Source organism: Vipera berus (assembly GCF_964194415.1).
Source record: "Vipera berus genome assembly, chromosome: 2".
Taxonomy (NCBI): domain Eukaryota; kingdom Metazoa; phylum Chordata; class Lepidosauria; order Squamata; family Viperidae; genus Vipera; species Vipera berus.
The window spans coordinates 208,782,166-208,806,905 of NC_138203.1; the positions used below are offsets into that span (position 1 = coordinate 208,782,166).

The 24,740-nt window shown below is 40.0% G+C and overlaps 1 protein-coding gene across 2 annotated transcripts; it reads right to left on the bottom strand.

The window, feature by feature from the left end:
• Positions 1 to 334: 334 nt before the first annotated feature.
• On the bottom strand, positions 335 to 24,740 carry SPARC (secreted protein acidic and cysteine rich). Of its 2 annotated transcripts, none has more exons than XM_081317078.1 (10): positions 24,617 to 24,740; positions 13,917 to 13,986; positions 12,458 to 12,505; positions 11,015 to 11,099; positions 8,406 to 8,527; positions 7,507 to 7,627; positions 5,035 to 5,168; positions 4,760 to 4,908; positions 2,682 to 2,830; positions 335 to 670 (listed from the first exon to the last, which is right to left on the bottom strand). In XM_081317078.1, the coding sequence occupies exons 2-10, from the start codon at positions 13,971 to 13,973 to the stop codon at positions 642 to 644; spliced, it is 894 nt and encodes a 297-aa protein (XP_081173204.1). In that variant the 5' UTR covers positions 13,974 to 13,986; positions 24,617 to 24,740; the 3' UTR covers positions 335 to 641. The 2 variants fall into 2 exon arrangements, with proteins under 2 accessions (XP_081173204.1, XP_081173203.1); XM_081317077.1 differs by having other exon boundaries at positions 12,458 to 12,508.

Sequence of the window (24,740 nt, forward strand, 5' to 3'; positions counted from 1 at the left end):
TTTATTTTTAAAGGGTGGGAGGATGAAAGGGTTACAAGATCTTAAACTTTCCAATACTTCAGTTGTTGTTGTGTTCATGTTATTTTGAATTTGTGCCCAATTATTGTTACATTCAAAGAACTGTCAAATTTACATATTCATCTTTCTTAATTTTCATTCCTGACCCATCCCCTTCCCTGCCATTCCCACTGCACAACCATATAAAATCCAGGTTTCTTAAACTTTCATAAAACATTTGCAACACCTGACTTTGTAAAGCCCAGTCTCTCCACACATTTTTTGGTTTATCTTCCTTTCTTGCCTTTCTTTAAAAATTAGGGGATTAATAGTCTTGAGTCTATCAACTAGAGTCAACTTAAATAGTCTAAGCAGTAGAAAGTTGAAACAGATTTTTTTAATTACTGCACTAGTGTCATCAAATTAAAAGGTCAAAAGAAATGCACAATGGGTGTGTGAGCAAAGTGATCTAGTGGTATAGATTAAGCTACTATCAACTTTCTGTCTTTTTTTTTAGCACCGTTAATGTATACGTTTAAACCTATATTAGCACCTTGTCCCCAATAAAATAAAGAAAAAACATTCTTCAACTTATTAAAATGGAAGAACACAACTTGTGCATACAGATGAAGAAGCTGCTAAATTTAGATGACAAGATCCTTGTCAATGTCCTCTGTGAAAAGAAAGGAAGACGTCACGTAAGAAACATGCTTACTGTCGTTATCATCTTACACAACATTTATGTGATTCAGTTGCCTTTCCTAGCATTTAGGTTTGCTGTTATCTAAAGAACAGTCTTTTCCAAACTGGTCCCCACCAGGTGCAGTGATTACTGCTCTCAGAATTCCTACCCACGGTGTTCAGAGTTGTAAAGAGATATCTGGAGAATATTAGCTTGGAGAATACCGCTATAAGCTATTCGGCTAATACAGGGCTTTTCAACCTTTTCACCCATTGTACCACTTTTAGGATATGGCAACATCCGAGTACCACCAGTTATCTAGCAAGGTGTCAAAAACTTGACCAAAAAAAACAAAAAGGAAAAAAGTGATGAAGTACAGGTAGTTCTTGACTTACAACAGTTCGCTTAGTGACTGTTCCAAGTTACAATGGCACTGAAAAAAAATGCCCCCCAAGCCACAGCCAAGCAAGACATCTGCCTGCCTGCCCGGTGGCGCTCTTCCTCCTGTCCAAGGTTTTCATTTTTGTGAGCATTTCTGTTGAGGATTGGCAGCTGGGGTGGGGTGGGGGTGTTTGGTTTTTATTCCCCCCCCGGGTGGTTGTAGCAGGTTTTGGTCACTTCACATGACCTTTGGGACACTGTGACCATCATAAATATGAATCAGTTGCCAAGCATCTGAATGTAAATCACAAGACCCTGGAGATGCTGCAACATTCCAGCTGATCGGCGCTTCTTCTGGGCTCAGAAGCGCCAGGATTAGTGCCAAGCTCCACATGGAGCCTGGCGCTGATCCTGGTGCTTCTGCTGAGCCCTGACAGCCCTGCAGCTCCAGCCGTCTCTCGCTCAGGCTTGTGCGGTGCTGCCAGCGGTTCAGCTCATTCCCCTCCCCAGCTACCACTTTTCTAGGATGGTCATGTACCACCTGCCAGGTGCCAATGTACCACAGGTGGTACCCGTACCACTGGTTGAAAAGCCCTGGGCTAATAGACTGCTGTTTTAGAAAGAGGTTTTTAAAGCCATACTGAGGAATAGGAATGCTTGGCTAGTTAGAATGCAGAAGAATGACTGGTGAAAAAATGTTGAGCCTTTAGAAATTCTAAAGGTATCTATGACTCGGTCTTACTATTAAAGCTAAACAGTTTTAGCTAAGGAAGCTTCCTAATACGGTTACAGGTAGTCTCCTTTAGCAACCAGAACTGGGAATGGCAACTCGGCCATTAAGCCAAATGGTTGGTAAGTGAAACTGTGACTTTGCTTATGATCTTACTTCAGCTTTCCTTTGTTTTACAGATCTGTAAAGATCACAAATATGAGGGCTGCTTGCAAAGTTACTTTTTCATTACTGTCATAACTACGAACAATCATTAGGCAAATGAGGACTGCCTTTATAAGCCAATTATATATAAGGTATTCTGAATTTCTTGAAGGAAAGCTGGGATACAAATGAAGAAAAGTAGTCTTTAAGAGCTTCAGCTAATCCCAGTTAGCTAATTCAGCTAATCAGCGATCACTAAAATCAGTGTTCATTAAGAGCATCGTCACTTATTCCAGTTCATAAAGTTTCTTGGGTTGATATTCTACATACACTTATTTAGAGTAAGTTTCATAAGGCTGACAAATTTACTGCTGAGCAAGTATGCTCAAAATTGCACCGTAGATCAGCAATTTTTTGGACAGCCAGCCTTCTAGAGATTTTAGAATTAAGTCCACTTCTCTCTCCCTTTTTCAGTTGTGGTCAGCGTAGATTGCATTGCATTCATGTCAGAAGCACTGAGGCACTTCCTGATTGAAAGGATTAGCAAGTGACATCACCATTGCCCAGCGGGGTGACCCATTGGGGACTCCTGTCAGGTCTCTGGCAGTAGCTGGAATGAAGTATGGGAGCTCAACCCTGCCCCACAGCAGCACATGGGTCTGAACGTGGGCTTGCTAACCTCCAACCCAGTGTCCTAATCATCTGAGGCACCATGCTCCTAAGTCAGCACAGATATGTGATACTTACTTTCCTTAATGCCAAAGCAGTTGGCCCATTCTTCCAGAGCAATGTATTTGTCATTGTCTAGATCACAAGTCTCAAAGAAGCGAGTGGTGCAGTGCTCCATAGGGATCAAGGGAGCTCGAAGAGGGGCCAGTTCAGTGTGGGACAGGTATCTGAAAGGAATATCAAAGCGGGCACAATGACCACAGCTCCAAGAAATCTCATAGACAAGGCATGCGTGATGGTTGAAAGGATCCCCAGCATAATTCCATTGCACAAAATTACAGAGGAAATAACCTGGAGCTGGAAAAGCATTTACAAAAAAGACAATGATTGCACCATTTTGCTTTACACTTCTACCTTATAATCTTTTTTTTATTCTGGAGTTAGTTCCGAAACATTTTGAGCATGAGATTTGAGCAGATGATGGAGAATACACAACTGTGCTTGGGAGGTGTTGGAGAACAATCCTCCCAAGAGGGAGATCAGTCTGGAATTGTCAGCGCTTTTTTGTCATAGAACGCCCAGAATGGAGTTCCGGCACCGTTTTTGGATGGAACCTTGAAGGGTAGGCAAGGCGGGTTGCATGAGATGTGTGAGTTCCGGCACCTTTTTCTTTTACAAAAAAAGCACTGGGAATTGTTATGTGAATATAAGAGGGCAAGATCTGATATCCCCCCTCCCCATGCCTTTGAGCCTTATTTAATCTTTCCCAGGTCAAAGTTACCAGTCTGGGGAGAATTCTGTGGAATAGGAATAGAACAATAAAGTAGCTTCTTTGAACTCTACAAGTGTGGGCCTGCTTGTTTGAACCTGACAGGAGGGCTTGGGAAATAGAAGAAAGGAAGAATAATGAATAAGATAGAGAGGTAGGATCAGGGTTATATCCCTGAAATTCCTGTCAAAAGTTACCATCAAAGAAAACAAGGCTAAGATTTTCAACTCATGTTCCCCAACTTCTCTTCCATAAGAGATCTTAAAGTTTGCTATGTGTGTTAGGCTTGCTGGATGCTTAACAAATCACTTTCCTTTTATTTCTCACTCAAAATGGGCAATTTTGCAGCAACACTGAAAAAGGACCACAGTGAAAGTGAAAATAATTCAGTGTTGTGGGGGAGCTTGAATAATCCTGAATAATGAGTGACTGAAAAAAAAGTGGACTGAAAGACAGGAAAGGAGAGTCAGTGTGGCATGGTGCTTAAAGTGTTAAGGTACTAAGAAAACCGAGGTTCAAGTCCATTTCTGGCTACAAAAGCAAACCAGGGGACTAAGACTCTTGCCTCCCACTCTCGTTGAGAGTTAAGTCCTAGGCAGATGTTTCTGTCTTAGGGTGCAAAGAAAAAATATCTGCTGCAAACTCCACATAGATGTCAGGAAGGGCATTAAATTCTCAGCCCCATCCAGTCGCCCAGACTCTACATTAACATACTGGGGGGGCATAAAAAAACCCATGTCTATATCCCCTATTATCTTGCATCTTTCTCCTTTTATATGTTTCACTTAGATAATATATCACTAAACCTTCCAGAGTATAATGTGCAGTTTCCTGTTCTATGGGACAAAGAGTTTTCCATTATCTCTTTTTTCCATCAACATCTTTACAAAGAAGTTCCTTATGATGATATCTTAAGTATTTTATGCCTAGTCTCAGCTTAAATATTTAAAGGGTAAATGCAGTCTGCATTGGATCTTTTATAGTCTGGCATCAGACTATGTTTTATTCCCTCTATATATTGTGATAAGATCTTCAAACATTTTTAAAATGACATACATCTCAGGATTTGAAAAAAAAGTCCTATTTAATGATCCTGGAAATAAAAGCACTAATCAGTTATAATGAACAACTTGTCATTATTTGAGAGCAGTGTCTGATTTTTTTTTAATAGTACCCTAACTCACTGATTAATTTTACCTGTTATCTTATTTGATTTCACCTGTAATCTTTAAACTCAACTGGAGTCTTGATTTCTGTATCCCAGGTGAATGTTTTAACGCCACCTTGCTAAAGGCTAACCAATAGTAACCAAGGTCTAATTCTGTTAATGAGCTAATGGGCCCTGTCTATGCCCAGTTTCTCATAAGCCAAGAATAGGAGTATCTACCTATCCGCAGGATGCTGGTCTAGCTGTCCAAATTGCCAGTGCACAGGGAAGATGTACATGTTGTAGTTCTTCTCAAAGTCACGGGCCAGGAGTTCTACTGGATGATCGCCAGCTTCGAGACGCTTCTCATTCTCGTGGAGCTTCTTCACCTAGTCAGCAAAATAGAGTGAGTGTGTGTGTGTGTGTGTGTGTGGGGAGAGACAGTGACTGCGCGTCCCTTTGTAAGAAAGGCATCATAAACTATGGGGCTCTGCTTAGGCGTGTCTCTTGCTCACCTTGAGTTTCTGCTTCTCATTCAGCAGGTTGTTGTCCTCATCCCGCTCGTACAGGGTGACCAGCACGTTCTTCAGCCAGTCGCGCATACGCAGAGGGAATTCGGTCAGCTCAGCGTCAAGGCAGGTAGGAATGACTGAAATGCAATCAGAGCCCCATCAGTCCAGGCACAACTTATTAAAAATATAACCAAAGAGCTATTGTACTCAGCAGTGGACACAGTGATTGGTGTTTTCCACTGCTCCCAGCTAATAAGTGGCTGAAAGGCTATTAGAGACAACTGCAATTCTGTGGTAGGGCAGAGATGCTAGTGCTCTGTTCCTCTAATTACATCCCCTATCTCTGCAGTTAATCACATTGGTGTTGTGATGTGCAGCACAATCCTTTTCCCACTTGTTTCTTCTACCCTCTATCACCCTTCTAACTCATTGCTTTCCTTCCCCAACATAGTTGCACAGTTGCACCATTTAACAGCCACTCTGGTCAACAGTTTTTTCCATGTCTGTTAATGATGCTCCATAATTTCTGCATTGCAGAGAGATTATCTTTTCAATTTTCTCCGGACATTATTTTCAGGATTCTGAGCCAGTCTGAACTTTTGAAAGGTATTTTAGAGTTGAATTTAACCACCTACAATGATACTGATTGACCTGGTTTTTGCTTTAAAAAAAGCTTTAAGATTTCCCCTGCCCCTTTAAATAAAAGTCAAGGAATAGTAGTAAGTAGGAGGTGGAATCTAACACTCCAAGTCAGAAATGTAGTATTAAAGTCCATTTAAATCTGAGAGATTCCTGGAATTCTTTTCATTTCATGGGATACAGATTTCCAAAGCTACCAATCCTTTCCTTCCCAAGAAAAACTGTTTGCTTTAGAGGAGGAGGAAATCCATGTTCCAATGAAACCATCCTCCTCTTAGGTTAATTTTACTTTGGAGAGCCTGCCTGCCATGACCACCCAGATCCTAGTTAATGTTTCCTTTATCACACATAAGGGAAAAACCCTCAAATGTGATTTTATTGGCATGTAATACTCAGAATTGGCTAGGTTAACAAAGTTGCTTGAAAGCTGCTTTTACAGGATTCCCTCTGCATCACCTTTGAAGCGTGTCTCTGTGTGTTTGTGTTTAAATGACTTTCCTCTTAGCCACCTATCATAATAAATGGTTTACAAAGCATCAGACAATTGAACCTAAATGCATGTGGTTAAAACCATGAATTGTATGTGTATGTGTGGGGAAGGGGAATGCTAAAGGTTTACTTGCTTTATTTGTAAAGGCAAATATTTATTCATGGAGTATTAGAAACTCTGGGGGCAATACACTCAAAGTTTGAAAGGGAATGGCTAAGCACTGAAATGTTGGCATTGTCTGTGCTCAGCTACTGGCTGGTTGAGACTGAGCAATCTCAGCGGCTGAACATGTTCTCTAACTCCAGACTCACACATATATGGGGAGCACACTAAGAGAAAGAGTTACACATCTGCGGACATTAAGAACAGGGAGACGTTGCAGGTTAACGTTAAAGTATATTGGGGTTGATTAGCAAATAGGAAGATTGGTGAGGTGGTCAATGTCTCTGTGTTAGCAGTAGAGGCTGCCTCTTGATTTAAAATGAAAGCCATCGGTGCCAAAAGTAAAAAATATTCTACCAATGAACATCACGGTGAAAGCACCTTTATTGTGCATGCTCTGTTCTGACCAGATGGAACTCCACTCTGATGGTCCTAAATTTTAATTCTGAAAATAGCCAGAGATGTCTGTGCCAAAACTAAGCAAGGCTAGGAAAATATTTAGTGTCTAATAGTGTTATAACAATCTGGACCGCTATATACATAGACATATAGACACCTGTATCACAATCACTGCTGTGTACCAATTGTACAGGTAGACATACAAATATGGACAACGCACTGCATTTCTCCTTGTATTGTATAGTGGAAAAGCAGTGATTGGGTAGGGCTAGGCCCTTCCTGTCTCAAGTCTGCCTGAGTCTATTATATAACCTGAAAATGAATTCAAATGGTTGAGATTGGGGAGAGGTTGAATGCCATGCTTTTAGGCTGACCAATGGAATCTGCTACTTGAACAAAGAGAGAAAGAAAAGTCTTTCTGGCAATATGCACAATGACCTTTATAAAAATGAATGAATGGCAGGAGGGGATAAGGCTTGACCTTTAGGAACTATCGCTGAATAAATGAGCTAAGGAAACAAACCGTCACAATCAAAGAATAGATTAAGGTTAGATTTCAACATTGGATGATTTATCATTTTCCAACTGGCACAGAAAACCAGCAGGATACCCATTATCCAAGCCGCCCATGCACTCCGTGTTGATGATATAGGGGCCCCATGTAGTGCCAAATTCCTTAGACTGCATGAATGTCAAGTCCCTAGACTCTGAAAATATGGTCAAAGGGCATTCTTAAGAAGTTACTTCCTAATTGTACCGTTTCACTCTTAAGGACAATAACTCACCTTTGCAAGGTCCAATGTAATCCAGGTGAAGTTTGTGTCCTTTCTTGGTGCCCTCCAAAGTACATTTGGTGGCAAAGAAGTGGCAGGAGGTGTCATAGGTCTTATTGTCAGTACCACATACCTTTGTGAAAAAGATTATTGTGTTAGAAAAAGTGTCCAAATGGAGCATGGTCTTTCTCCTACTCTATGACAACAAATCAACAAGTCTACTCAGAATAAACTTCAACCTGTCTAATTACATGACTCAAAATGCAATTGGGACTTTTTCAAGGACTAAGCTTCCATTCCTGAATTCAAATAAAATGGAAAGCTCAATGATGTCACTGCATTTCCAAATGATGAATGGTCTTTTCAAAGAGCTGCATGCTGTATAAATATTAAAAGAGTATGAGGTTCAAGATAGACATTTGTGGTAGGCCACAAAACAAACCCAAATGGTAGAGTCAAAGTCCCCCAATGTTGCCTTGTTATTTATCCAACACAGAGAGAACCACTGGTAAGCACTGCCTCCCATTCTCATCTGCCTTCTACAATCTATAAAGATGGAGTGATGATTAAAAATTGCAGATGTTCAGAAATGAACAGAATTATGTACTGCCAACCAAATTGGCCTCCATTCATAATCTTACCCTGCACAAGCCCAGATAAATCCTCCTACTCTGATCCCTTTTACTCCAAAGTTAAAGGACAATCCTCCCCATGTTTCTTTAATAAAGGCAGAACTGGTAGTAGCCTATACAGTAATTACATCAGCTTTCATTGGGGAACCTGACATGCAGTTCATTACAATCTTGAATATGTAGTTACAATTCAGCTTCACTATAGTTGAGTATCTTTCTTTTTTTCTTTTACTGATATATATTTACTCACCTTGTGTGGTTTCTAAAGTCTTTGCTTACCTTCTCAAACACTGCAGTGCTGGTTGGGCAGCTGGAAGGATCTTGGCATACACACATTGGAGTGTTGCTTTCATCTACTTCACAGATTTTGCCGTGTTTGCAGTGATGGTTTTGGCAGGGGTCTAAGGAAGATCAGAGAAGCTACTTTAGAAACAAAAGAGGGCCAATGCTGCTTCACAAAAACTGAAGGACTAGTCACGACAAAACCACAGCCAGGACTAGTCACGACAAAACCATCACGCTCAGGGTTTAGCTGGATCATCAGGTGCAGGAGAGTCTCCTAAGAATGTTTATGCAGGAAATTCTGAGGTCTAGTTAAGTTGTTTACATTTATCACTGAGTGGAGCAACATGGAAACTACCGGGACCAATCGAAACCAATATGTGGTTGTCACGAATGGTGCAAATTCTTCTGTGAGATTAGAATTTTATTGTCCCCAAGTATTTTCAAGAAAGCATCTAAGGTAAGATTCTTAAACTAGGATCCTCCAGAAGGTCCCAAGAATTTGAAGGGTTTGCACTTTTTTCTTAAAAAACAAAACAAAACCCTGATCAGACAAAACAAGAACAAACTCACTTCTAGCTTTGCTGTTTGCTTTGCCTGCAGAAACTCACAATGAGCAGTTGTGGTTCTACAAAGTTTGCAGAATTTCTGATTTAATGCATTTGTGAAGTTCTGGCTGAATGTAGTTCAATTGTTTCTCATTTAATCAGTTAATAACATTCAACAAAAGATGAATTAAGCTATTTAAATGAAGTGTGGATTGGTCTCAGAAAGATAATATCCAGTGCTTTTTTTGTAAAAGAAAAAGGTGCCAGAACTCACACATGTCATACAACCCGCCTTGCCTACTCTACAAAGTTCCATCCCAAAAAGGTGCTGGAACTCCATTCTGAGCGTTCTATGAGAAAAAAAAGCCCTGATGATATCCATCCTCAGTCAATTTCTTCCCCTCAAAATTCTTTAAAATATAAATGGGCAACCTGCACTGCTGTGGTGGCCTATTGTGAGTCCCTCCCACTCTTTTCCACAGCTAGTATCATCAACTCCTTAGAAGGAAATGAACTGGTGAGAAAACGAAATGATCTGATAGTTTATCACCTAATTAATATGCTAAGCTTAAGATTGGATTGGTGTTTTCCTGTTGCTAATGGGAGGAGATGATCAGCAATCTATAGAGGAGAATCCTTCATTGTTTCCCCTTTGACACACTAGAAAGGAGAAGGAAATGGAAGCCCCTTGCATGGTTTACTCTCTTTGCAATGAAATCATTTTATTTTGCTCTGAGGTGGTGTAAAGAGACACATTGATTGCCCAATTTGGGACCTGAAATGCCACTCTCTCTTCCTAACCATCACCTGACTCTCTTGACACTCCAAATCTGATACAATCACCTGCCCAATTCTTTTCAACCCCATATGGAAATTTATGCACTTCTTATGCTGTCCAGTTTCATGTTTACTTGGATTACGTTATGCGAGGACCTAGCTCTCTGGAGGAGAAGGCTCCAATGCTGGGAAAGGCGGGAGGCAAGAGAGCAAGGTAGATGGACGCAATGAACAGTAGTGAGGAGCTCACTGTTGAGAAGACTTGAGAAAACCAGGTTACGGACAGATTGCCATGGAGAAAAACTGAACTGTGCAGTCACTAAAAATCATGTAATGAAATGAAATGAATGGAAATGTATGCACTTCTGTTCTCTGCTGTTCCAAAGGGGAAATTTTTTTTTATTTTAATCCCATTTATATCCTGCCCTTCTCCGAAGACTCAGGGCGGCTTACAATTTAAAGCACAAATCAATGTGCTTAGCAATAGCCTTCATTCTATGTATATGCCTGCTTATTAGGGCTTTCGCCCCCCCCCCAAGCGGCATTATTACAAAGTCAGCTTAATTGTCCCCAACAATCTGGGTCCTCATTTTACCTACCTCGGAAGGATGGAAGGCTGAGTCAACCTTGAGCCTGGTGGGATGCGAACCTGCACTAATTGCAGGCAGCTGGTGTTACTTAAGGAGGCATTAGCCCACTGCGCCACCAAGGCTCCAAGGGGAAATGTGTGTATGGGATTGCAACATAAATGCTTCTAACTGCTTGACTGATGATAGACTGTGTGCCATCGTCCTTCTTGATGTATGCTTAGCAACCATATAGATTTTCTCTGTGAATCTTCCCATATACGAGGAGAAAGCGGGCATCAAACCCTGTGTCTGTGTGTGTGTGTGAGAGAGAGAGACAAATGTTTTCTTTGTCAAACAATTCCCATTTGATTCTCATTCCCAATCAGGCTGATAGTGAATGTAACACCACTCTGCAATCTGAAGAGGGGCTCCTGATGTAAAGGAACACCCCAAAATGTATTCCTTTCCACTCTAAATGTGAGTGACAACGGAAAAATATGTCTTATTTATTTTTTCTTCTTCTACTGGTTTGAAATTTTGCCCTCTAGGAATGGGCTTACTGCATATGTCATGGTGACAGATGCCAGTTTTAGTTCTCTTGATATTTTATGTGCATAAAATGTGTGTATCTGTTACGGATGCGTAGATCTTGCATATACACAAAATACTTTAGATAAGTACATCTTAGGAATCTAGCTATACAGCCACGTACTTTCAGCCACAATCTCCTCAACATCCACAGTGGTCTCTTCAAACTCGCCAATTTCCACCTGGACTGGGTTGATTCCAACTGGTTCCTAAATGAACAGATGGAATGAGATTAGTTACACTTAGGGTCTGACGGATGGATATTATACCCAATACTCGGAAGCCATCTTTATTTATTCATTCAGTATGGATGCCACCTGCCTCCGAATGACTCTGAGCAGCTCGCAACAACAGAATAATATAGAAATTGCAAAATACCAATCAAAAACAAAAGAAAACAAAAAAAGTACCCCAAAGTAATCTTTTGCAACTTGGAGCCTTCCTAAAGCTCTAGGCCAACCCGCAGTCTGTGGACCAGTACTGGTCCGCGGCATGCCAACAACCGGGCCATACAAACAAGCAAAACCCCATCCAGGAGATGCAGGCAGTACACAAAACCACCCCTCCTCCAGTCCGTGGAAAAACCTCTCTCCATGGAACTGGTCCCTGGTGCCCAAAAGGTTGGGGACCTCTGCTTTAGGCTACAGAATTCATAACTAGCACTCTAAGAATTGAAGTGCAATACACTTAGAAGGGTGCCAGGTTGAAGAATGCTGCCTTCTAGTATATTTAAAGTACCCTCATGCAGAAACACTCCTCACATTTACAAAAAGCACTAAAAGTTTAAGAAGCAAGATATTATTTTAGGTCATAGCTGTTGGTGTTTTCCAAAAAAAAAAAAAAAACCGCACACAAAAACACCTGATTCCTGATGCCTCCTTTTACAGGTGACATGATTATTTTTATTGCTGCTTTATTGTTGAGAGCCACCTAATATTATGGCACATAAAGACAGGCAACCATCTAAGTATAACTAATTCATTTTTAAAAGCGGCTGCTGTAGGCGAACAATTTGTTTGCTCTAATTCTGACGTGTATTTCTTTACTTCTGACATTTATTTTATATTCTAACATTCTAAGCATTTATATTCAGGCAAACCAAAACAGTCCCAACCATGGGTAAGAGGGATGTGTTAATAAGCTGCAGGGTAAAAATATTTTTTTTAAGGAAAAGGAAAAAAAAAACAAGTGGAGAGGACCTAACCACAAAACAGCCGAGTCAAGGCTGAGCAGGTTTAGTGGCTCTGGCTCCGGCATTCTGATTGACTGGTAGGATAGATGTAATCAAGTGTGGGCAGGAAAGATAAAAACAATAAGTATACTGAAAAAAAGGAATCGGTGTCTTAAGTAGATCTCTCAAGAGGAGCACATCATCCTACAAGAGTTTATTATGTTGGTATGTGTAATATGTAGGTAGAAATGAGTGGAAGAAAGCAAAAGAGTTGCATTTAGGAAACCTGTAGCTGCCAGAGCAGAACGTATCTGCTGTTACCATCTATCCTGAGAAGTTAGAGCTATTTAATTCCCCATCCCACTCCTGGGGATGTTTGCGTACGTTACTTTGTACCTGTGTTGCAGTGTCCTCTATAACTTCCATCTCCTCTGGCAGAGCATCCTGCTGTGAGACACAGACAGAGAGAAAAACAACAACAACAGGGAAATAAATAAGAATGACTTCTACTCGGAGTTCTCAAGTTTGTGCTAGAATTCTACTACTACTGCTGGGCTAGCTCTTCTGCTTGCATACACCCTCCATGTTGCCCTCATCCCACACTGAGCAGACACCCTAAACATTTTAATCTGATTTCCTTTGCCACAGTGAGAACCAAGGAGCCAAGTATTTCTTGGAGCACCTGACCCTTTATTTTGAAAGATGGAACTTCCTTACCTAATTCCTCTCTGGGAGGCAAAGCCCAAATTGAAGGCACTCAATTCTCCTTGGCCATAATGCACTTCTATAAACAACGCGTAAGTATCCTTCATATTCTCTTGGTGATAAATGCACGAATTTATTTCTCAGGGGATTTCTTATCTTTGTTGTTTTCATACGGGTTATAATGTTGTAGTTTATAGGACATTTTACTGTTTCATTGAATGATAAGGCTGCAAGTATAACTTGAAAAACGTTAAAATGTGACTTTGAAGTAATTTGCTTATGGTGTGGTTATGTTTCTCTGTTATATAATATCGGGTATATCATGAGAAACATAATAAATTGAATGAAGATGGAATAGGTAAAAAGAAAAAGAGGGGGTCAAGAATGAAGGTGATGAATTAATGTGGACCAAATGAGTGACTAGAATAGATGAAAGAATGAAGGACTCAGATGAAAATCAAATAGTGAATGACATCAGAGGAAAGTGAAGACTAGGAAAGTCATGAATGGATAATGATGAAAGCTGATGAAACCATTAAAAAGAGAAAGGTTAGAAATTTAAAGAAAACATAACATGGAATTGGTGGAAGCAAGAATGGCTTCCAAGGGCAGAAAAATAAGTGGTATAGTCCTAGGGAATGGTAGTAGTCTAAATTAGATTTAGCTATAATTCTTTTTCTTGCATCATGCCTTCAATGACTTTCACTTATTTCCTTTTTTACTTTGGAAGTGAACAGCTTTTAAAGTATAGGTATGTACTTTTATATATATTGATATATATCTGATATATTTACTAAAGGAAACAATCGATATATTGCTAGAATTGCTACGACTATCTTGCTAAAAGTTTATGTTTTGTCATGCATTGACAAAACTCCTTGATCGGTCCTGGGTGGACTAGACTGCAAAGTGCAAGAGATACAGCTGGATAAAAATTAATCAGCAGAAGTTGAAAGCTTTGGTGGTTGGGTAGGAAGGTTGAGAGTGATCTTCAGTGCGGGACTATTTCTGAGTGTTCAGAGCAGTGAGGTGGCTTGGCGTGCTTACTTTCAACTGTACTCTACAATATGGAGAGTTTGACACTTCAGCATCTATAACATTCAGATGGGTGTGTGTGTGTGTGTGTGTTAGGGCTAAAGATGATACTTACTGGAGTTGCCAGTGCCTTGCCTGCCAGGCAGAGGAAGAAAAAAATCCAGGCCCGCATCTTTCTTTGAAACCTGAGTTTACAGAGAAAAAAAGAACCATAGTTTATTTTGCAAGTTGGAGGGAAGTATGTATGTATGGTTTCCCTTATATTTCACAGTAATCGGTATTTTGAATCTGAATCTTTCATTTTTAATATCTGTACCCACTTCTTCCACAGAACTCAAGGCAATATACAGTATATGCCACAATGTCATATCCATTATATCATTGCATAAAAGATGAAAATTGGATAACATTATCGTGCACACAATGGCAGGTTGTTGTGCCCCCATTGTTGCCCATGATTTCCCATTATAGTCATCATCTAAGGTGGTTTACAAGACAGCCCGAACCACTAACTACCAACCCAGCATATTGTCCCAATCTGTGCTTTGGAATGGTGATCCATTAAGGTGTTTCATTGGTGCTGAAAGCGGTCAGAAAAATGAAAACAAAAATATTTCTTTATAATAGCAAAAATCCCAGGAAATTGTCACCTTTCATACCATTTTAATGGTAGGCATTGATATCTTGGGATATGCAGCAAATTGCATGAGGTAGGAGTCTTTTTTTTTTAACAATTACGTCGTATTTTACTTATATCTGGGAATCCAACAATTGCATTAAGACTTTATTCACACCGTAATTCCTGCACACTAAATTGCCAAACCTTGGTTTGGTCCAGATTTTTTTTTTAAGTCCACGTTGTTCCTAAATGAATCTCAGCCGTCTGAGGAAAGGTGGCAGATAATTACTAATTCCAATGGAAATCTGAAGCACCTGTGCTATCAGAAAAAAAATATGCACTGGAATAAAACTGCATTTGCATACTCAGTAATGGTTCTTGTTTACTGACCTATTAAGACTACCTTGGACCTCTTAGGCAGGCAATGGAAAATAAGTAGAAAGAGCATTGATGCTCTTCCTCTACCCCTGGGGTGTCCAATATTAGCAACTTTAAGACCTGTGGACCACAATTCCCAGAATTCCCCAGCCAGCCATGGAGAATTCTGGGAGTTGAAGTCCAGAAGTATGCTTTTTCCAGGAGTCAACATTCCCAATAAAAAAAGTTCCATTTCAGATCAAACAAATGCATAATATGAAAAACTGAGGTATGTGGCTTCCTATTCTTGACTGTATGTAAAATCCACGCATGTTGGTGGAAATCTGTATTATTATTATTATTTTTGCAATAATGGTATTCAAGCTTGCCCACTTGTGTTCATCCAGGTTTTGCCAAAAGGAAACATTGAAAGAAAATCTTGAGAGATTATTATTATTTTTTTGCTAATCTACAGTTGGCGTTCCATTGTTGTGCTGGTTTCATCTACAGGCTACTAATATCAAGGCTTCGTGCCTTGAACCTTGATCATTCTCTAGGGCAGGGGTAGGCAACCTTGGCTCTTTTATGACTCGTGGACTTCAACTCCCAGAATTCATGAGCCAGCTGAAGTCCACGAGTCATAAAAGAGCCAAGGTTGCCTACCCCTGCTCTAGGGGAATTGCTGGCACAGAGATGCAATCCCTCCACATGGTGGTATTTGTTCCAAGTCCCATTAACAAAATTTATTTTTTTCAATGTACATCTGTTGCAATGCAAAATGAGATAAGCTGGAGAGGAGGAATATCTGTTTTGTCTACCACATAAGCAAGAGTCTGAATGGGCCCACTGTGAATCTACGGATGAACCTGGTACGGTGAAACTGTTTTGATAATAATTAGAAAAATGCTCATACAAGACCCTTTCAGGTCAAGGGGCAGCACCGGGCATTCTGTGCCAGGCAATGTGTTGCAATACTTATAAATGCCTTTGCAACTTGCTTAGACAGTTAGATTTGTTTCTGCTATCTGTAACAAGGTAAATGCTAATACAAGTTTGTGCCACAACCTGTCTAGATATTGATTCATTTCACCATTTTGTGCCTACGTTTAGAGCACAGTAATAACCAGAAGGCATGGAGTATAAATAGGTCCAAATAGAAACCATGTAGTGTGGTTGTCTCTATAACCGGCATGTGACTAACACACCGTAGATCCAGATTTTGAACAGGCAGGGGCAGTGAGTAGCTAAAGCAAAGTGTCTATTTCCCTTTTCCTTGGCTCCGCTTTAATGCATTCATTCCTCTTCTTACTCCTACCTATTTTACTCCCGTTCAGTACATGGCGTCCCTTCCTCTCTCTCTCCTTTATTTGCTCTGGAGACCACGGAAAGCATCATTCCATCGTTGCCAAGACCTGAAGCTGAGGTCACTAGTTCTTCCCTTCCCAGGGCATTTTTGGGTGGAAAAGTACAGCTGAATCTGGCTGTTTCCCTCATCCCAGATTTATAAGGGCTTTTCTTATGCTCCAGGAAGCTTGGCATATTTGCCTTGCTTTCTAGCTCTATTTACAACCAAGGCAGGAGAGCTGTATGAATGGGGTGCCAAAGGGGTGGATGTTCAGAAAACAGCACCCTTCAAGAAACAGTTGTCAATGCTGGGCTAAGATCTGTGCCGGGTCTTCCAATGCCAGAAAATACCGGGTTTCATAGCCTGGCATTGCACTAAAAGTTTGGAGACCATCAGACAACACACCAGTCAATGCTCAGTCCTTCCACTTGTTGTGATTGGAGGTAGAAAGGCTGTTTGAGCAAATAAGTCCTGCGTAAACATCTGTCGCTGGAGACAGGAAACACGTTTATTTGAAAAACAAAATATAAAGAAAAGCCTCATCAGCTAACTTATTTTTTGAGAAAAACTGCATAGATATTTTGGCTGAGAGGTCTGGCTAGTGCTTTGCCATAAACCTGTGGAATACAATAGCGTACTTCTCCTGCTATGAGGGCTTGTTTCACAGTCCTCATGCAGGTAGGTATCCATGAATGCTGCCCTTCAGTGCTAAATGCCTTTGTATTAATAGGGTTGCAAATTGGGACAAGGGGTTTGAAGCAAAATTCTGGGTTGCTATTGCGGGAGGAAATAATCCAGCTACCTGATATGAAACTCATCAGTTCAATTTTCCAGTTCCTCAGAGAAGCATTATATCAGGACCACTCTGGGAAATTAAAATGGGTGGACAATTGACACTGCTCAAAGTACTAGTCTGGGAACAATAAAGAGTCTGCTGCAAATTTCCGTGGTAGATTTTGCCCATTGTTAAGTGGTAAAGGTAAAGGTAAAGGTTCCCCCGCACATGAGTGCTAGTCATTTCCGACTCTAGGGGCCGGTGCTCATCTCCGTTTCAAAGCCAAAGAGCCAGCGCTTGTCCGAGGACGTCTCCGTGGTCATGTGGCTGGCATGACTAGATGCCAAAGGCGCACGGAGCGCTGTTACCTTCCCACCATAGTGGTCCCTATTTTTCTACTTGCATTTTTACGTGCTTTCTAACTGCTAGGTTGGCAGAAGCTGGGACGAGTAACAGGCGCTCACTCTGCTACGCGGCACTCGGGATTCGACCCGCCAAACTGCCGACCTTTTGATCGACAAGCTCAGCATCCTAACCCACTGAGCCACCGCATCCCTACATTGTTAAGTGGAGTGCAAGTTTATTTCATAGTGATGATGATACCACCTTAAAAGGTTGTTCTCTTTCCGTGGCTACTTAGGGCAATATAGATAGATTTGATGCAAGAAAACTTGTCTTTCATTAGCTGCCTATCTTGTCCATCTCCTTCTGTAATAACTGTGCTCCACTTAACAGAGGCCCTGTTCTCTCTTCTCATTAAGCTCAGCATTATTTGCTTCTTCTGTACTAAGTAGCTTGCCTCCTCTCTTTTTCTCTACAGAAGAGTAAATTTCATTTTCCAGCTTTGAATAACTAAAATTCACTCCTCTATCACCTCAGTTGCTAATGTGTAATTTTTCTGTTTTCTCTCTCTCAAGATATATCATTTGCCTCCCCTATTAAAATAGAATCTCTTTCCCCCTTCTTCTTTTTGGATTAATCCCTAGTTTTAAAGCTGGCGTAGCAACTTCAAAACCAACCTTCAGTATACAGAAAAAGTTGTATGAACGGTTGGACTTCAGATTGTGCCCTGCCGTAGATTGTCAGAATAGCTATAATTGAGCCATATACCCTTTCTGTAGTCATCTAGGTTTTTATAACTTCATGTGGATCTGCTTTTGCCCTGACTGAAAACAAGTGTCTTTAGAGGATTGCTTAAGTAATAAGAGTGGTGCTATATCTAAGACCCCAAGCTACCCTCCATTTTCTGTAGCCTTCATTTCAGCCTTTGAAAGTTTTCATGAAAGAAATGTTTACCTAGGAACCGCCAGTTGAAACTCCTAAGCATCACTGTTATTTACCTGGGGACAGGTAGATGACAATTATGGATGAATTATCATGCTAATATAGAAGCTAGAGCATGTAGAGAATAATATTTATTTAACATCTGTGAGAGGGATCTTGGAGTCCTAGTGGACAATCACTTAAAAATGAGCCAGCAGTGTGCTGCAGCTGCCAAAAAAGCCAACACAGTGCTAGCCTGCATTAATAGAGGGATAGAATCAAGATCACATGAAGTGTTAATATCACTTTACAATGCCTCGGTAAGGCCACACTTGGAATATTGCATCCAGTTTTGGTCACCACGATGTAAAAAAGATGTTGAGAGTCTAGAAAGAGTTCAGAGAAGAACAACAAAGACGATTAGGGGACTGGAAGCTAAAACATATAAGGAACATTTGCTGGAATCGGGTATGTCCAGTTTATTGAAGAGAAGGGTGAGGGGTGACATGATAGCAATATTCCAATATCTCAGGGGTTGACACAAAGAAGAGGGAGTCAAGCTATTCTCCAAAGCAACTGAAGGCAGGACAAGAAGCAACAGATAGAAACTCATAAAAGAGAGAAGCAACCTAGAAATAAGGAGAAATTTCCTGACAGTTAGAACAATTAACCAGTGGAACAACCTGCCTCCAGAAGCGGTGAATGCTCCAACACTGGAAGTTTTTAAGAAGAGACTGGACACTCATTTGTCTGAAATGGTATAGGGTTTCCTGCCTGAGTAGGGGGTTGGACTAGATGACCTCCAAAGTCCCTTCCAACTTTATTATTATTATTGTTATCTTTGAATATAGTAATGAATTATTATAACAGGACTTTAATTACAAATTAGTCTAGTATTAATGTTTCTATCTTTTACATAAGGGAGTAAGATAAGAGAATACTTTGTTGGTATCTTTGTCATGCATTGTTTCAACATGTATTAATTACCAGGCTGTCTTAATGACACACATATCCCCATTAAATAGATACTATTTGCTAATTGGAAAATTGTGGAAATCAGAACTTCTCCATAAACTTGGATAAAAAGAAATACTTTACACTGACTGAGCATAATCCTAAAACTGTAAATTGGTTTGGTTGATTTTGTTCTTAGCTAACGAGGGAATCTAGACAGCTATGATGATGGATTCTGTTTTGATCACCATGTGAAATATGTGCTGTATTTGAAATGTTATCAGTGTTCACTTTTGTGGTTATTTATTGTTATAATTATAAATTAAATTTAGAAGTCTCACTAACTCACCATGAATCTTGAAATACAAGATAAAAACAAAATTCAAGTTAAAAATGGAATAAACAGGGAACCAATATAAGCTAACACAATAGCACCATCACACTCAGAGGACACTTAACCCATCTAATGTGAGCCTGGGAAAAAAAAACCAAGTTGTCAAAGCCTGTTTAAAAGACAGCAGGGTTGGTATTGTGTAGTGGGTCCGACACAAGGAAGAGACGCCAGTCGGTGTGTGAGTTCAGCTTTTTATTGGAGGGGGGTAGTGAACTGGAGGATGAGGGTTACCTGGCCTCCTTAAATACCTAGCCAGGTAAGCGGACAGCCAATGGGGTTGGCCCTAGGTTTCCCGCCGAAACTGGGTTTCCCGCCAAAACCGTTCAGGCCAACGCCCCCTGGTGGCTGTTGCTATGCAGGTGCCTGCATACATAACAGTTGGGATCACTCAAACCACTTGAGGGTTGTTATTTCACAGTGTAGGTTCCATAACAGGTAAACAGGGTCCCATCAGCTTGCACTGTTTTAAAGACAGGGCTTGGAACATGCTTAATTTGTCAGATCTTATAAACCATGGATGAGAGATAATTCTTCAGGTAACTAGGCCCCACTCAAAGAAGTGCTTTATAGGTAATAACCAGCACCTTAAATAGCATCGGGAAGCCTGGGGGTAACAAATGCAGTTTGCACAGCATTGTTATTTAGGCAAACTGAAGCATGCCCATTTAACGCTTCATGCCACCATATTCTAGACCAGATGCAACTACTGAGTGGTTTTCAAGGACAGCTGCATTTAAAAGGCATTGCAGTAGTCCACAGATAGGTAGCTAAGCCATTGTATTATACTTAAGGATCAAATGTGGATTCACATACCCATACTTTGGTTAACTATACTTTGTTGAATAGGATCACAGATACATCATACATAGTCCATAAACATAAAATAAGAATTGCCAAGAATTTTGCCTCATTTCCAGGATAAGTAACTGATGGAATGAATCCATCAACTGTATAATTAGGCCAGGTATGAATATGATTTTAGGTTTAAAATACATAAAATTGAAATGAACCCATTTGGATTTTAGCAGATTTGTTTCTTATAAAACTGCTTTTTAGCACAAACCTTGAACAACCTATTTTGCATTCTTTCATCTCTTAACCCTTGTGGAGTCACAAAATCTCTAGCTCAAATTTCTCCTGTATATTATTTTATTCAACTTATGAGTTTCACAGAGGCAGGGGAAATGCCTGAAATCACCAGCTTTAAATAGCTTGTAATGACCATTGCCTAGAAATGTCGACAGACTGGCAGAATGTTAGTCAAGCTTTATCTAATTACCACTCATAAAATCATGGAAGAAAGGTAATTCAGCCTTTGAATTAATTTACTGTAGACCAATTTTAATGGAAGTGGGCAAATTTTTAAGGCTGTAATAAGGGGCAACATTGTTTTCAAAGTCAACATAATTCTGTAAAGCATTGATAACGTTCTGATTGAAAAACACTGACAAAATGGACTTGTTCTTTAGTGAGAGGTGGCATATTTTACTTACTAGTTATTACATACAGCATTTAAAAAAATCTAAAAGGGACCCAAGTTAAAGCTATATTGATGTGGACATTTTTTGAAAATTCACAGTGACACTCCAAAGGTTTTTGCTTTTAGCCATGTCTGTTAGTCACAAGCAAGTACATAATTATAGCCAGAGGCTTGGACCGCAGTTTTCCACACATACCCTAAAATATGTATTGTTGAATTAACTCAAGCCCTTGTGAATAAATCCGGGTTGCATTGTTAATTATATAAAAAAGAGTCGCTTTCATCTGCCATCCAGGACAAAATTGGAAAACTGATACGTAATCTAATTTCATGTGAAACCACTAACAAATATACCTAAATGTCAAAGCCAAGCTTAACCGGAAAAAAATGTATCTCTTTCCCACTCTTTACTAGATCTCTCCTGTTTTCAATTTAAATAAATGAAATCCCTTGGAGCAATCCTCTTCTAAAATTCCATGTTGCTGCTGTTATTTATTTATTTTATTTATTTTAATTCCATTTATATCCCGCCCTTCTCCGAAGACCCCATGCACACTATTCTGATGTACTTTGGATCTCTTCCTGGTATATTTAGACCAAGATTTCTTTAAAATGTTCAAATGGGTTGCATTATGTGGACCCATATTAGCTGGCATTTTGTAAAAAATAATTCATATCCCTCTTTCTCTCCAGGAGTTCATACCAGTGTATACTGTGCCTCCCTAATGTGCCATTTACATTTTGAGGTAATTTAAGCTGAATCATCCCTCATGAGTGGGTGGAGTCTGAACCTCAGCCTTGTCAAACTTGGTCTAGCATTCCTCTTTTAACAGCAAGCTGGTCCATAGATATAAGCAAACCCTCCAAGAAAGCTCATTGATAATTCTAGGTTATATTTCAGTGGCCCTTTCCTGAGAATAAGAACCAATTCCCATCTTTGAAGGTACCCAGGGTAAGCCGTTAGGAATGCTACGCCAGGCAAAAACTTAAAAGTAAATCAGCACTGATGACCTGGCATCTTAACAGCAGCCCATAATGCAGACCTCAGATTGAATTGGTTTTGAGAAAATATGATGGGTATGAAGAAGCTTGATATTAAACTCCATTCCTGTATAACTGTAAGTATTTCACTCCAAGATCTGGAAGGATACAAGTTATCCACTGGTGCCAGAAAATTCTGATTTCAGAAATGCCTTCAGTGAACTTGAAGAGAATTATGCAGTATATTGGCTATGGTGCATAGAAGTCAGAAGTGCAAAGGCTGAGCCTCCAGGCTGCTTCCTGTCCCCCAAAGCCTTACCCAATTGTAATTTTTAATTGACAAGAGGGGAGAAATTATTAAATAGCTGACTGGAGCAAACATTTGATTTGACTCCAGGGCACAATTCAAAGTAGAACTTAAGTCTTGGTCTCAGTAAAAGTTGTATACCACTGTCTTATGGATCAATTAACATACATTTTTCCACTGGCTCCTACTTCCTCCCTGCAATCACTGTGCTTAAATGCAGCATGGCCGGAGAGAGATGGATGCTTGGTCAATGCTATAACAGGCGTTCTGACATTGTCATGTAATGCCAGTTCCTATTCATTCTGACATTGTCATGTAATGCCAGTTCCTATTCAATCTTCCCTGCTTCTGACATCAGGGAAGAAGCTATAGTCAAAGTTTTTTTGCTCATGCTGTGAAAAAGGGACAGGAGGAATTTATTCTCCCAGTGCCTCTCCCGCTAAGAAGAAAGAGATTGTTCCAGCAGTCATCTGTGCATCATCACAAGACCTCTGGGGAGATGTCCTATTTCCTGGAAAGGATGATCTAGCAGCACCAGTGGTGTCTAAAATTTCCCTCCTACAAACTGAATGGTAGGACCCATACAGATTTACCATTAGAGGGTGAAAAGTACTCTTAAGACATCCAGTCCAACCACAATTTGGACTGGATGGTAGCCTAGATTGTCATTAATGAAAACCACACACTTATACCTCACAGACAGTTGGAAAAGTTATTAGCATCTTTCTTACTGACCATACAGTATTATTAAATTACCACCTGCACAATGAAGTCTAAATTAAAGGCACGGTGCTTCTACCCTTTGATTCTTTATCTACTAAAGGATAATCATTCCAGCTATTATAGTTTGTGTTTGTGTAACCCTTGCTCTTTTAATATGCCATTTCAAAAACAATCTAAGTGTGAAACACTAAGCATGGGACACAGATTCAGGCCTGAGTCTTGATGACCCTTGACCCAAATTAAACTTTGAGTTGAATAATAGACAGTGCAGAATAATTCTTTTTAATTAACTTGAAGTGTCCTGCATTTTGTCTTTTGGATGCCATATAGCAAAACCAGCAGTATTTGGGGTCAAAACTTTGATACAAAACACTCCAACTAAATGCATCCTTTCCTTTCACATCTGTGGTCACAAAGGCCAGGGCATCTCTTGAACCAGAAGATCCTGAAAAGGTTTCCATGGGAGCCGACATTCCATTGTAGAAGAGTCATAGCAGAGAAGGGATTTTTTTTTCCTCTCCGAGAGGGTGGGGCTTGGCAAAAATGTGAAAAGTTGATATCTCTTTCCCCCCTCCCCTTTCCCCACGTCTCCTGCCTCTGCCTATGTGGCACACAATTGCTTTGTCTAAATGGGTTTCATGGTATTCTGCATGCATTTCCTTTCATCTCTCTGCACTGGCATTTGCACAACTCTTTTTTTGTCCAATTTACCATGCTTCCAGAATAGTTTTTTTTTAATATGTGGCATTTGTTGTTTTTATATTTTGTCTCTGGAAGGGAATAGCATGCCCTAAACAACATAACCTCCTCCTTTATATTGCAAGAGAATGACACTTACATTTCAAAATAATGCAATTTTGACTTCACCGAATTGCCAAAAACCTTTTTTTTTCTTTTCAGGAGAGGGAATAAAGGACTCTTCTGGAAAGGGAAAACAATTTAATTCTTGTCTCTACTGTAGTCCCATAAAGTCAGGGAACAAATGCTGAGGCAATTAATTTTAAAGGCAATGAATTGCATGCTTCCTTTTGGATACGCTTATATATAGATAGAAATAAATTCTGTTTTGCAATAAAACCGTAAGAAATAAAGATGAAGATGGAAGTAAAAAATTATGTTTCCCACTCCCTTTTTCAAAAAGCAAATAGAGCCCAAGCAAATGTCCTAAACAAGGTTAACTTGCCAAGTTTATTCTTCAATGCCTGGTATTCCATGTGTCAGTCCTAATTAATTAGGAGGCAATAAATTGTAAAATCCTAGATACAGGGTTGCAATTGGCCTGAAAATAATTTTACTCTTCCCTTTTTATTCAGCAAGTAGAAAAGAGCACTGATAATAGTTGCCAAACATGGATGTTATATTAAACTAATTCAATTAATAAAAAACAATTAGCAGCAAAACAGAAGTTAGGCACAGCATGCAGAATTCTCAACAGTACAGAACGTCAAGAAAACACTTTGAATATTCTTACGCATCAATGCTATTCTTGTTAGGCTACTCTTCAAATGCAGATATTAGTTTTGGGCCCTGTCAGTACTCCTTTGCTTAATAACAGATAAAGGAAGAAAAATGAAGAATAAATAAAAGAGAATAGAAAAGTAGGTTTTGACGCCATACCTCAAGGACAGGGCAGCTGAGAAAACTTCAGCCTCTCTCAAAAGTCTGAAGGAATCTAAGTGTCTTGGAGGATGGCAACAGGAAACTGTTTCGAGGGTGGTTGGGCTGAGCTTTCTTTCTCCTC